The sequence below is a fragment of the Notamacropus eugenii genome, chromosome 4 (assembly GCF_028372415.1).
Source record: "Notamacropus eugenii isolate mMacEug1 chromosome 4, mMacEug1.pri_v2, whole genome shotgun sequence".
Lineage (NCBI taxonomy): Eukaryota > Metazoa > Chordata > Mammalia > Diprotodontia > Macropodidae > Notamacropus > Notamacropus eugenii.
In genome coordinates, this window is record NC_092875.1 from 359867753 (window position 1) to 359880185 (window position 12433).

Consider the following 12433-nt stretch of genomic DNA (forward strand, 5'->3'; position numbering starts at 1 on the left):
CCACATCCACACCCACATCCACACCCACACACACCTTTAAGTTACTTTCAGTCCCTTTCCCCTATAATCTGTTTCTGAAGGGCTGTATTCTTTCCGCTGTCCATTTCTTCATGCTCCTTTTCCCAACTAGGTTACTACTACTCCCTTCTCATCTTTGAACACAAGGGGAGGAGGGGCATTTCTTGGCACCGTTGCCACCACTGGACAAAAGCCTAGAGTACACATCTGTTGGCTCTCTTTTTCCTTTCCCTTCCTCCTTCCTCTAAGAACTGCCCTGAATTTGATTTTGTTCATCTTCTGACTCTGTTGCTTTCCATCTTGTAGGGTTGCTCGAACCTTACACACAAGGCGGCCCCAAAGGGTTAATAATTTGAAGAGAGCTTGTTTACCTACGAGCACGCTCAATTCCCATCTAGAAGAGTAACAGGGATTTAGCGTGGACTATTCAAGGCTGATCCGCGGTATTTTCCGCTCCCTATTCCCATCCTCCTTTTTTCTTCATGTACTTTTAATGATTACATGATCTTAAAGAGGAAGAGGACAGAAGGTGAGTGAGTTCATCCTGGGAGATACGGGCTGTTGTCATGGCTCCGGGATCCCAGGGGTGGAGAGAGAATGGACTCAGAGTATCTGATTAGGTGAAAGAAAGTACCTACGGAGACTTTTTTTCCCAAACGGTCCCAGGGATAATTGTATTGAGGCAGAGGCAGGACCTGAGGGGACCAGACGCTTGACACAGGAAAGTCAAGCTGCTTTTTGCTTAACTTTAGATGTGCGAGGGGGTGTGCCCCCTTTAGACTTAGGATCACCGCAAAGAACGCAGAGACTTCTGCTTTCCTTCTCCCCGCTGGAAACTCGCCCGCGGACTCCCACAGCGCCCAAGCTGGAGCGGGCGCCCAAGGTGGAGCGGGCGCCCAAGGTGGAGCGGGCACCCGAGCCGCATCCTCCCAGACCAGGCGCTGTCTCCGCGCGCTCGCAGCCTGCAGTGGGTGGGGCGGACACTAACCCCAGCCCCGGCGGGGGGAGCCCCACCTGTTTCTTTTTCAACTTCAGACAGGGGCTCCCTTCTGGGCCACACCTCCCTTTAGTCGGAGAAGTTAATCCCCGGGGATTTCTAGGCCGGGAGGAGGGGAAAGAGCGGCCAAGCCAGCCCTCCGCGCAGAACGCGCAGCTCGGTGAGTCGCCCAGCGTGAATTCCCGTGGCCTGCGCTCCACGCGGGGCTGCCCCGGCACGCGCTCGGGGCGCCTGGAAACCCCCGGCCGCTCCTCCCGAGCCCCGCCGCTCGCTACTTTTCTTGGCCAAGTGAAAAGAGATAGTCTTTGGTTTCCGGCGAGGCGGAGGCTAGCAGGAGAATCTGCTCTATTTTAAAATGTATACTTCGGGGGTGGGGGAGAGCGGGGAGTGAAGGAGGACAACACGCTCCCCGGACGCCCGCCCGCCCGCCCGGGTCCGGAGCCTCAGGGAGTGCCCGTGGGGCGCCCGATTCGTGCGGAGAGCGCCCCAGGCCCGGAGCCCCCGCGGCGCGCCTCGCCCGGGAGGGGGCTGCTCTACCCCGGCTCTCTCCCCGCCTCGCGGGCTCCCTCGCACCCGGCCCACGCCGCCCGAGGCTGAGCGGGGCGGGGCGCCAGCATGGGGTTGCTGTCGGGGGACTGCCGGGAAGGAGGCGGCGGCGGCGGCCGCGGCCACGGCGAACAGCCGGCCAGCCCGGGATGCGTCGCGGAGGAGGAGTCCTTCCCGGCCCTGAGAGTCGGAGAGGAGAAGGAGGACGAGGCGGAAGGAGACTACGAGGAATACGAGGACTTCTCCGTCCTGGCCGACACTCGCAGCATTGCCTCGGACGACTCCTTCTACCCGTCCGTCGGGGAGGACGACTGGCTGGAGCCGAGCGACCCCGAGTCCTGGTGCGGCTCGGAGGCGGAGGGCGGCGGGGCCGAGGAGGACGTCCCGGAGGCGGTGTCCTTCCTCCGCGCGGCCAGCACCAACAACGTGGGGCTGCTGAGAGCGCTCATCCGCCGGGGGCCCGGGGCCGAGGAGGTGCAGGAGACGGACCGTAACCGCCGGGTGAGCGCGAGGGGAGCGGGTGGCCGTGGGGATCCGTGTGTGTATCCGCGTGTGTGTGCCCAGCGCCGAGCCCCCTCCACGCTCCCCTCCTCTCACCCACCGCTCTCCTCGCCTCTGCCCTCGCCCTCCTTCGCCCGCCTCCAGCCAGTCCCAGCAGCTTCACCCCGCTCCAAACTTCTCCCCGCCGGCCGGCCTCCAGCCGGGGCTTCTCCCTTTTCCCAAGCCGACCCCGCTGCGCTTTGCTGCCTCCCTGGGCCCCCAAACACGTTCTCTGCTCATCCTTTTCTCGAGGGCTGCAGAGAATGGCCATTTTTAGCACGGTTTGCCCTGGCACATCCTAACCCAGTTTATAAGTTCCTTGCACACTTGCTTCCACCAGGTTCGAAAACCTTGGTCCCTCAAGCACTCAGCCGCATCTCAGACCTACTTATTTCACAGCCAGCAGTTTCCCAGGGCCCCCTCCTAAAATTAAACCTGCGTTTCATTACCAGAGCCTTAGGAAGCATAGTTCCTATCCAACCCTTCCCCTACCAACCACTCCTGCAGTTGGGACACCAGTGGCACCTAAAGAACTGCTCAAAATTCATTTAAGCTCCAGGTGTAGAGGCAGAGGAGTAAAGTGGAAATAAATCAGTCAGCAACATTTATGTGCTTAGTAATGTGCCGGGTCTCTTGCTAAAGACTAGGGATACAAAGGAAAAAAGAAAACAAATCTTCCTGTCAAGGAGCTTACATTGTAATAGGGATAGAACATATAAATAAATACAAAGTATCCTTAGAGAGGAAGGAGGACTTAGAGCTAGGTGAGAGATGGGGATGAGCCTGCTAATTAGGTGTCTGATAACTGTTTGCAAGCTCCTTAATCTCATAGAGCTTCAGTTACCTCCTCTGTAAAACAGAAACAGTTAAAACAAGTGTGGGGTATGTAAGAGACTTCACTTAGTTCAAAGTGTTTTGCAAAGGCCAGTACCATTAATTTATTCTGCAACTGAAGCAGTATTTCATAGCCGAGCTTACCTAGTCCAGCACTCTCATATTTACTTCTGTATGCAGAGCATTTATTTCCTCAGAAATTTTCAATCCTTTTCCCCCTTTTCAAGGCCCTCACATAGACCGATAAATTCTCCAGTCTGGGATAAAAATTTCCACATTCAGCTCTCCTCGTTTCTGAGCTTTGTAATCAAGGCACTTTTCCTTCTTTCCTTAAACTGTTTGTTTGAATTGCTTCCATAACCATCTGGTTTTGCAGTAACGCAAGTAGAATACTCTTTCTCAATCGTTCAATCAGTCTGAATTTTTACTGGGGTGCTGTGAGGTACCTGTGATAGCCACTATATAGGATAGGAGAGAGTTAAGAATGGTTTCGGGCCCTTAATAATCCATTTGGGGGAGAAAATACTAAAGTGAAATAATTATTGAACAATAAAAGGCAATATATAAAATTAAGTGCTTAATTATGTTGCATGGATTATAAATGTAATAAGAGTTGAGAGAAGAAAGATCAGACAGGCTTGATAGTTATGGATGGCTTCCTGTTCTTCAAGAGAGGTAAGTTGGTGCTTATTAGGTAATAGAATCACATTAGGTCTCTTAGGGATTATTTTAACTCCCGTATTTTATTATCACCTGTAATTGGTAAACTGCTTTATAATTATTGTCATAAGAAGTAATCCTTATAATATTGAGTCTTATATGAGATTTGTCCTCATTTTAGAGAAGGGAAATCTCTCCAGTGAGCACCTCATTACTTCTGTTCTTCGATTTTCGTATCTGAGAGGTTGATTTTTGACCCATAGTTACTCCTCCACTTTAGATACCCCATGCAGGTGGTACTTAGTGTCTTGTTTATATAGCCTGAGCTTGTGAGGTGAGATTTTCCTGAGATTTATTCAAGAAAATGACTCTCCTTTATAAATTTATACTTTCCTACAAACATTTACCTTGTTTCTACACTTAAAAACATAAAATCACAGAATTTTACAGTTGGAAGTAACCTCAGTGGTTTTCTGCTCCCACCCATACTTAAGGCATATTGTTTGGTCATGTCCAGCCCTTCATGACCCTATGGACCACAGAGGTACTGAAGGGGTTTGCCATTTCTGTCTCCAGTGGATTAAGACAAACAGGTTGAATGACTTGCCCAGGGTCACCCAGTTAGTAAGTGTCTGAGGCTGGATTTGAATTGAGTTCTTCCTGACTTTAGTCCCAGCATTCTATCCATTGAGCCACCTAGTTAGCCACCTCTGCAAGGATATATAAGTGGTCATCCAGCTTCTGGTTGAAGATCTTTCCAAAGCTGCTGGTCTGGGAGTGAGGAAGACTGAGTTCAAATCCTGCCTTTGACAGTTAACTAGCTATGTGATCCCAGGCAAATCTTACCCTCTCTGTGCCTCAGTATCCTCATCTCTAAAAGGAAGAGGTTGGCTTAAATAGCCTTTGAGGTCCTTTCCACCTTTAAATCTCTGATCATATGAACTTACCACCTTACAATACATACAATTTCATTTCTTCATCTCTCTATTTGGTTTTTGTTCCTGATATTAAGCCTAAATTTTCCTCTTTGCAACTTCCATCTGCAAAAACTAAGATTTTCAATGAGTTCACAGTCTAAAGGAGGAAACTTTGTCACTCTAGTTGAGTGATCCTGGAGGAGTTCTTTGTTAGGGAAAGTTATAGGTGTGGGTGGTGGCTGCTAGTGTGGAAAGGCAGGGAAGCTATTAAAGCACTGTGGCTGGGGCTTTCCTGAAATGAGAAGCAGTCACCAATAGCTATCTTATTCCCTATGGGCCTTATTTAGCTAAATTCCCTCATTCCATCAGCTGATCCTCATATGAAAAGACACAAAAGGCCTTTCATCATTCTAGTTTCTGTCCTTTGAACCCTCAATGGCTTTTTGGTATCCTTCTTAAGTGTGGTGCTCAAAAATGAATGGGATGCTCCAGCCAGATAGGGACTGACCAGGACACAGTACCGGGGCACTATTTACTACCTTATTTTTGTAAGCTGTGCTTATCAGTGTAGCCCAAAGTCACATTAGTTTTTTGGCTGCCGCAGCATAATGCTGGCTCATTTTGTGCTTGATTTCAATCAAACCCATGACATCTTGTTTCAGACAAACTGTTGTTTCAGTATATGCCCATCCTCTATCATATGTGTGTAAAGTTGAGGTTTTTATTTTGAATCCAAGTTTAAGACAAATTATTTCTGTTGAATTGTGTCTCAGTAGATTCAACCAATTCTGTACCTTGTCAACAACTTTTTACCAGTGTAGTGTGTTCACTGTCCTTACTAGTTCCTTTGTCAATTGTAAATTCATTATAAAAATTAAATTGCACAGGGCTAAGCACAGAGACCTGTTTGCTTGACATTGAATTATTAATGACTCTTCTTTGAGTGTAGTCATTAAAGCAGTTCCACATCCATTTAATTATAATTAGCAACTAGTACATAGCTTCATCTTTCCTCTAAATAATAGTAAAAGACATTCTGTCAACTACATCTGTAGCATTTTCTTTAAATTAAGAAAAAGGAAATAAGGCTAGGCTGGCAACAAACATTTTTATAAAGCACCTATTATGTTCCAAAATTTTATATTGGGTAGTGGGGATACAGAGGTAAAAATGAAACAGTGCATACTTATAAGGACCTTGTATTTTGTACGTATGTACACATATACGTATAATACACCCATGCATAGGCAAAATGAATATAAGATAATTTTGGGGAGAAGATACTAGCAGTTGTGGGGTGTCAGGATTGTTCTCTTATGTGAAGTGACAGTTAAGCTTAGTTTGAAGGAATCTAGGTATCCTAAGAAGTGAAGGGTGTGTGTGTGTGTGTGTGTGTGTGTGTATGTATGTGTATGTATGTAAGGGGTATGAGGGGGGAATGAACGTTATATGTGAGGGACAGCCAGAGGCCCGTGTGACTGAACTATAAACTGTAGAAAGCACTACATAGTATATTGCAACCAGATTGTGATGGGGTTTAAATGCCAAACAGAGGGATTTGTATATTATCCTTGAGGTAAAGGGGAGCCATGTAAGCTTATTGAAGAAAGGAGTGATGTAGTCAGAGCTATGATTTAGGAGCACCATTTTGTAAGGCCTGTGTAGGGGACATAATTGAGGCAGAGAGAGCGGTTGGGAACCTATTACAATCGCCCACATGGGAAGATTAGACCTGAACTAGGGTAACTAATTGAGTAGAGAGAATGGAGTGGAAGCAGGAAGTGTTGAGTAAGTAAAATCAGCAACAGGGCTTCTGAACAGTTATGACTGGGGAGAAAGTGAGGAGCAAAGAGTGATTTCATGGTTTTGAAACTTGGTGACTGGATGCATGTGATATCCTGAATAGAAAAAGGGACATTAGGAAGAAGATTGAGATTTTTTTGTGGGGGCTGTAGGGGTATTAAATTAAATTTAGACATATGGAGTTTGCAATTGTTAGGAAACATCCAGTAGGCTGTTGATAATTCAGGACTGAAGCTCATAAGAGACTACACCTGGATACATAGATAACTCTGGGAGTCATTTGTGTAGAGATGGTAATTATACTCCATTATCAGGGTCAACAAGCATTTATTAATCTCTTAACATGAGCCAGGCATTGTGTAAGGTTCCAAGGATATTCATATTATAACCAAGAAGAAAGACAGCTCTTGCCCTCAAGGAACTTACGGTGTCAAGAGGAAAGACCACACTTAAACAGAAGCTGCAAAAATGATGAGGGGCAGACAGGCAGAGGGGTACAGTTCAGAGAAGCTGGGAGCTCACTAGTAGGAGAGGTCAAGGAAGAAGGCAGCTGAGTCATGGTGGTGAGTGAGATCTTGAGAATGGAGGATGGCTGGTCCGAGTCCTTCTCCAGAAAAGAAGTTCTAAACTCATCCATGGGAGAAGGGAGCTACCATAGTGGAGATGATCATAGATCATACAAGAAGAGAAGGTGGTCCAAGAAGGACCCTTGGAATATATACATAGTTAAGGGTTAGATTGTGAATTCAGCAGATGACACTGAGGAGTAGTCAGACAGAAAAAGAACCAAAAGTTTGAAGGAATGAGAATATTTTGGAAAAGATGATAGAGAGAAAGAGTGGTCAATAGGGCTTCTCATCTTAACAATATCCCTCTCTGTACCAGTGCCCTTCTCCCGTTGATGAATTCTTTCTGGGGCCTACATATGGGGGAAAGACCTAGCTCAATTCTCTTCATTCCCTTTCTGGCTGTTCTTCTGATTCTTAGGACTTGGGCACGCTACCCTGCTCTCCCCCTTTTCTAAGAATTTGGGCCCTTATCCTATCCCCTTTTTCATATCCTTTTTGTACTGTCTTCTATTAGAATAAGGCAAAGATTGTCTTTCTTCTTGCTAATATTAGTTTCCCCAGCACTTAGCACATTGTAAGCACTTAATAAAAGCTTGCTACTTGCCTGTCTACCTGCAGAAAGGTGGAAAAAGGCTGAGGCTTCAGAAGACATTATTGGATTTGGCAGTTGGTGGTTTTGGACCCAACAGTTTGATTTAAGTGAAGTGAGAGGCCAGATTTCAAGTGGTTCAGAAATGCGTGCTGAGAGAGGAAGCAGTGAATGACAGCTTTGGAAGAGAATGCTACAGTTAAGTGGGGGTTTTTTAAGCATGGGGGAGAACTAGGTATGTTTTCAGGGCACTGAGGAGGCAGTAGATTGAAAATGAAAGCTAGAGGGGCATGATTGGGGGCAGTTTTCGAGAAGAGTTAGATGAGATGGGATCAAGGCTATAAATAGAAAGGTTGACAAGGAGAATGTCCACCTCTCTGATATTGGATTAAAGGAGAAGAGAGTGGGAAATGAGGTTAAAGGGTTTTGATAATGTAGATTAAAGAAGAGAGAGTTCTTGGTGAATAACTTAAAACCCATATGTGTTTGTCCTTCATTGCTGAAGAAGACCATGCCATCAGAGAAATGAAGACGTGACTTGTACTTGACTTTATTTTGAGTGAGGGAGGGCTATGCAGGTCACTAGCCTCACTTCTCCTCCAGAGCCATCTGAATCCAGTGACCATATATTCATCAGGATGACTGAAGATGACCCAGGATGAGACAGTTGGGGTTAAGTGACTTGCCTAAAGTCACACAGCTAGTGAGTGTCAAGTGTCTGAGCTGAGATTTGAACCCAGGTCCTTCTGACTCCTGCACTGGTACTCCATCCACTGCACCACCTAGCTGCCCCTGGTAAATAACCCAATATCTATATAAAGATGAGGCAAGGGCCCCATCTGAGAGGGTTGTATGTGATCACTCATTCAATAAATATTTTTATGGGTTTTCATTGCTACAGGTTGAGGGTAAAAACACAGTATCTGAATCCCTGTTCCCCAAGGAGCATTCATTTTAACATGAAACCATGCTACTTCTTTGTAATTACCGTTAGGTTTTTAAAAAAACTAATCTCCCTTTAATGATGTGTTCTACATTTTTCTAGGAAACGAGTTCAAGTTCACTAGCCTATAGCTTTCAGAATCTGCTTTTCCTCTTTTCTTTTTCAAAGTGTGCCTTTCCCTAGTTCTGTGGCATCTTGATCTTCACAATCTTTCAGTTTTATGGAAGGAGACTCAGGAATCATATTCATCAGTTTCTTTAGCATCTTGGGATATAGTTCATTTGATCTAAGTGAATTGAATTTACCAAAGGCAGCTAACTGCTTTCTTGCTATTTACTTTCTTATCTTGGGTATCAACTCCTTGTTTTCTGTGTGTTTTTTTTCCCCATTTTTTTTCTTGTCATTTCCACTGTAAAGGTCATTCTTGGCAGAGTAAATGACAGCAAAATGAGAATCGACAATTTTTCGTTCTCTCTGTTGTCAATTTTTATTGTTTTACCCACTGGAAGTAATAGTTGTCTACCTGATTTGATTCTCCTTTTTCCCCCAATAGAGTTCTCTCTCCAACCTACTTTTTTGTTGCTCTTAGCTTTCTTTGACAAGCCTCAGCTCATTCTGAGCCTTCACATTCCTTATTTTTATAGGACTGTGCCATTTTTTTTTACAGGATATTCCTCCTTTGTTACTTGCCCTTGCCACTTTCCGTACATTATCTTTAAAAAATAAAATCTAAGTTAGGTGATGAGTTTTCTGTTCATCCTTATTGTTCTGATAAAGTCTGTCTCCCTTTTTCATTGGAATTGTTTCCCTCTATCTTTAGAAGTTCATCTGGAGGAGTTTTCCATCTATTTCTCTTTCATTGTACCTACCCTCTCAAAATCTAGGGTGCACTGTTCTCAGCTTTCTCTGTTTAAAAAAACCCCCACAAAATTCTTAAGAGAGAACTTCTTAAGGCTCCTGTAAATTTTACTCAAGCATCCAATTCCTTGATTAGTCCTTTCAGAATAGTCTTTTCTTCATGTTGAATTCTTTTTTTTAAAATTTATTTATTTATTTAACTTTTAACAATTTTTTCACAAAATTTTGGGTTCCAAATTTTCTCCCCATTTGTCCCCTCCCCCCACCCCAAAACACTGAGCATTTCTAATTGCCCCTATCACCAATCTGCCCTCTCTTCTGTCATCCCTCCCTTCCCTTGTCCCCATCTTCTCTTTTGTTCTGTAGGGCCAGATAACTTTCTATACCCCTTTACCTGTATTTCTTATTTCCTAGTAGCAAGAACGGTACTTGACAGTTGTTCCTAAAACTTTTGAGTTCCAGCTTCTCTTCATCCCTCCCTCCCCACCCATTCCCTTTGGGAAAGCAAGCAATTCAATATAGGCCATATCTGTGTAGTTTTGCAAATGACTTCCATAATAGTCGTGTTGTGTAAGACTAACTATATTTCCCTCCATCCTATCCTGCCCCCCATTGCTTCTATCCTCTCTTTTGATCCTGTCCCTCCCCAAGAGTGTTGACTTCAAATTGCTCCCTCCTCCCATTGCCCTCCCTTCCATCATCCCCCCCACCCTGCTTATCCCCTTCTCCCCCACTTTCCTGTATTGTAAGATAGGTTTTCATACCAAAATGAGTGTGCATTTTATTCCTTCCTTTAGTGGAATGTGATGAGAGTAAACTTCATGTTTTTCTCTCACCTCCCCTCTTTTTCCCTCCACTAAAAAGTCTTTTTCTTGCCTTTTTTATGAGAGATAATTTGTCCCATTCTATTTCTCCCTTTCTCCTTCCAATATATTTCTCTCTCACCACTTAATTTCATTTTTTAAGATATGATCCCATCCTATTCAATTCCCTCTGTGGTGTGTGTGTGTGTGTGTGTGTGTGTGTGTGTGTGTGTGTGTGTGTGTGTGTGTGTGTGTGTGTGTGTGTGTGTGTGTGTGTGTGTGTGTGTGTGTGTGTGTGTGTGTGTGTGTGTGTAATCCCACCCAGTACCCAGATACTGAAAAGTTTCAAGAGTTACAAATATTGTCTTTCCATGTAGGAATGTAAACAGTTCAACTGTTGTAAGTCCCTTATGACTTCTCTTTGCTGTTTACCTTTTCATGCTTCTCTTCATTCTTGTGTTTGAAAGTCAAATTTTCTTTTCAGCTCTGGTCTTTTCATCAAGAATGCTTGAAAGTCCTTGATTTCATTGAAAGACCAATTTTTCCCCTGAAGTATTATACTCAGTTTTGCTGGGTAGGTGATTCTTGGTTTTAGTCCTAGTTCCTTTGACTTCTGGAATATCCTATTCCATGCCCTTTGATCCCTTAATGTAGAAGCTGCTAGGTCTTGTGTTATCCTGATTGTATTCCCACAATACTTGCATTGTTTCTTTCTAGCTGCTTGCAATATTTTCTCCTTGACCTGGGAACTCTGGAATTTGGCCACAATGTTCCTAGGAGTTTCTCTTTTTGGATCTCTTTCAGGTGGTGATTGGTGGATTCCTTGAATACTTATTTTGCCCTCTGGTTCTAGAATCTCAGGGCAGTTTTCCTTGATAATTTCATGAAAGATGATATCTAGGCTATTTTTTTGATCATGGCTCTCAGATAGTCCCATAATTTTTAAATTGTCTCTCCTGGATCTGTTGTCCAGGTCAGTTGTTGTTCCAGTGAGATATTTCACGTTATCTTCCATTTTTTCATTCTTTTGGTTTTGTTTTGTGATTTCTTGGTTTCTCATAAAGTCATTAGCCTCCATCTGTTCCATTCTAATTTTGAAAGAACTATTTTCTTCAGTGAGCTTTTGAACCTCCTTTTCCATTTGACTAATTCTGCTTTTGAAAGCATTCTTCTCCTCATTGGCTTTTTGAACCTCTTTTGCCAATTGAGTTAGCCTATTTTTCAAGGTGTTATTTTCTTCAGCATTTTTTGGGGTCTTCTTTAGCAAGGTGTTGACCTGCTTTTCATGCTTTTCTTGCATCTCTCTCATTTCTCTTCCCAGTTTTTCCTCCACCTCTCTAACTTGATTTTCAAAATCCTTTTTGAGCTCTTCCATGGCCTGAGCCCATTGAATATTTATTTTGTCTGTTTGGGGTACAGAAGCCTTGACGTTTATGTCTTTCCCAGATGGTAAGCATTGTTCTTCCTCATCTGAAAGGAAGGGAGGAGAGATCTGTTCACCAAGAAAGTAACCTTCTATGGTCTTATTTTTTTTCCCTTTTCTGGGCATTTTCCCAGCCAGTGACTTGACTTCTGAGCTTCCTCATCACACCCACCTGGCCTCCAGATCCACCCAGCCAGCACTTGGGGTCTGAGATTCAAATGCTGCTCCCCAGCCTCAGGGCTTTTGGCAGGGGTGGGGCTGCTATTCAGTTGAGATTTAAGTTCAGGTGCTCAGGTGGGGGCAGGGCCGTCACACAGGGCTCAGTTCCCTCAGGGGGTTTACTTGGAGACCTTCAACAATGGATCTTGGCTCCTACCTGCTTGAGGAGTCCCTGTCTACTGCCGCCTCTGCTGCTGCCTCCCTAGGGGGCCTGAGTTATGGGGACACCCTGCTCCCCTCTCGGACACCCAAAAAGACCCTCTCACCGACCTTTGGCACCTGTGGGTGGAAGGACCTGTGCCGCATTCTGTCCCTGGAGCCTGTTCAGATCTGTTCCTCTTGGTGCCGAGGGGCCAAGGCAGGGCTGGGCTCTGCTCCGGGTCTGGGGCTTGACAGACCTTTCGGGTCAGTTTTTCAGGTCTCTCTGGAACAGAAATCTCCTCCACTTCTCTGCTCCACTGCTCCCACTGCTCCAGAATTTGTTGGGAGTTCTTCTTTACAGGTATTTTATGGGCTGTGGGTTAGGAGCTAGCATATGTGTATCTTTCTACTCCGCCATCTTGGCTCCTCCTCTCATTCATTCATTTTTAAGATACAGTTCTACCCCCTCCTGCAATTCATCCCCTTTTACCTATTCTGTTTCTTTGGACCAAGTTATACTTTTACAGATTGCGTTTGTATTTGTTTCATTCTGCCAAGTCTTTGACTTTTAAG

At 44.8% G+C, this 12433-nt stretch overlaps 1 protein-coding gene across 1 annotated transcript in view; it reads left to right on the forward strand.

Annotated features, from left to right (window-relative positions):
* Positions 1-1536: 1536 nt before the first annotated feature.
* ANKRD33B (ankyrin repeat domain 33B) overlaps positions 1537-12433 on the forward strand; it is a 124675-nt gene continuing 113778 nt past the window's right edge. The window contains exon 1 of the mRNA XM_072605426.1: positions 1537-2062. Within this exon, the coding sequence (XP_072461527.1) occupies positions 1631-2062 (432 nt within the window). The 5' untranslated portion in view covers positions 1537-1630. The remainder of the gene's footprint in view (positions 2063-12433) is intronic.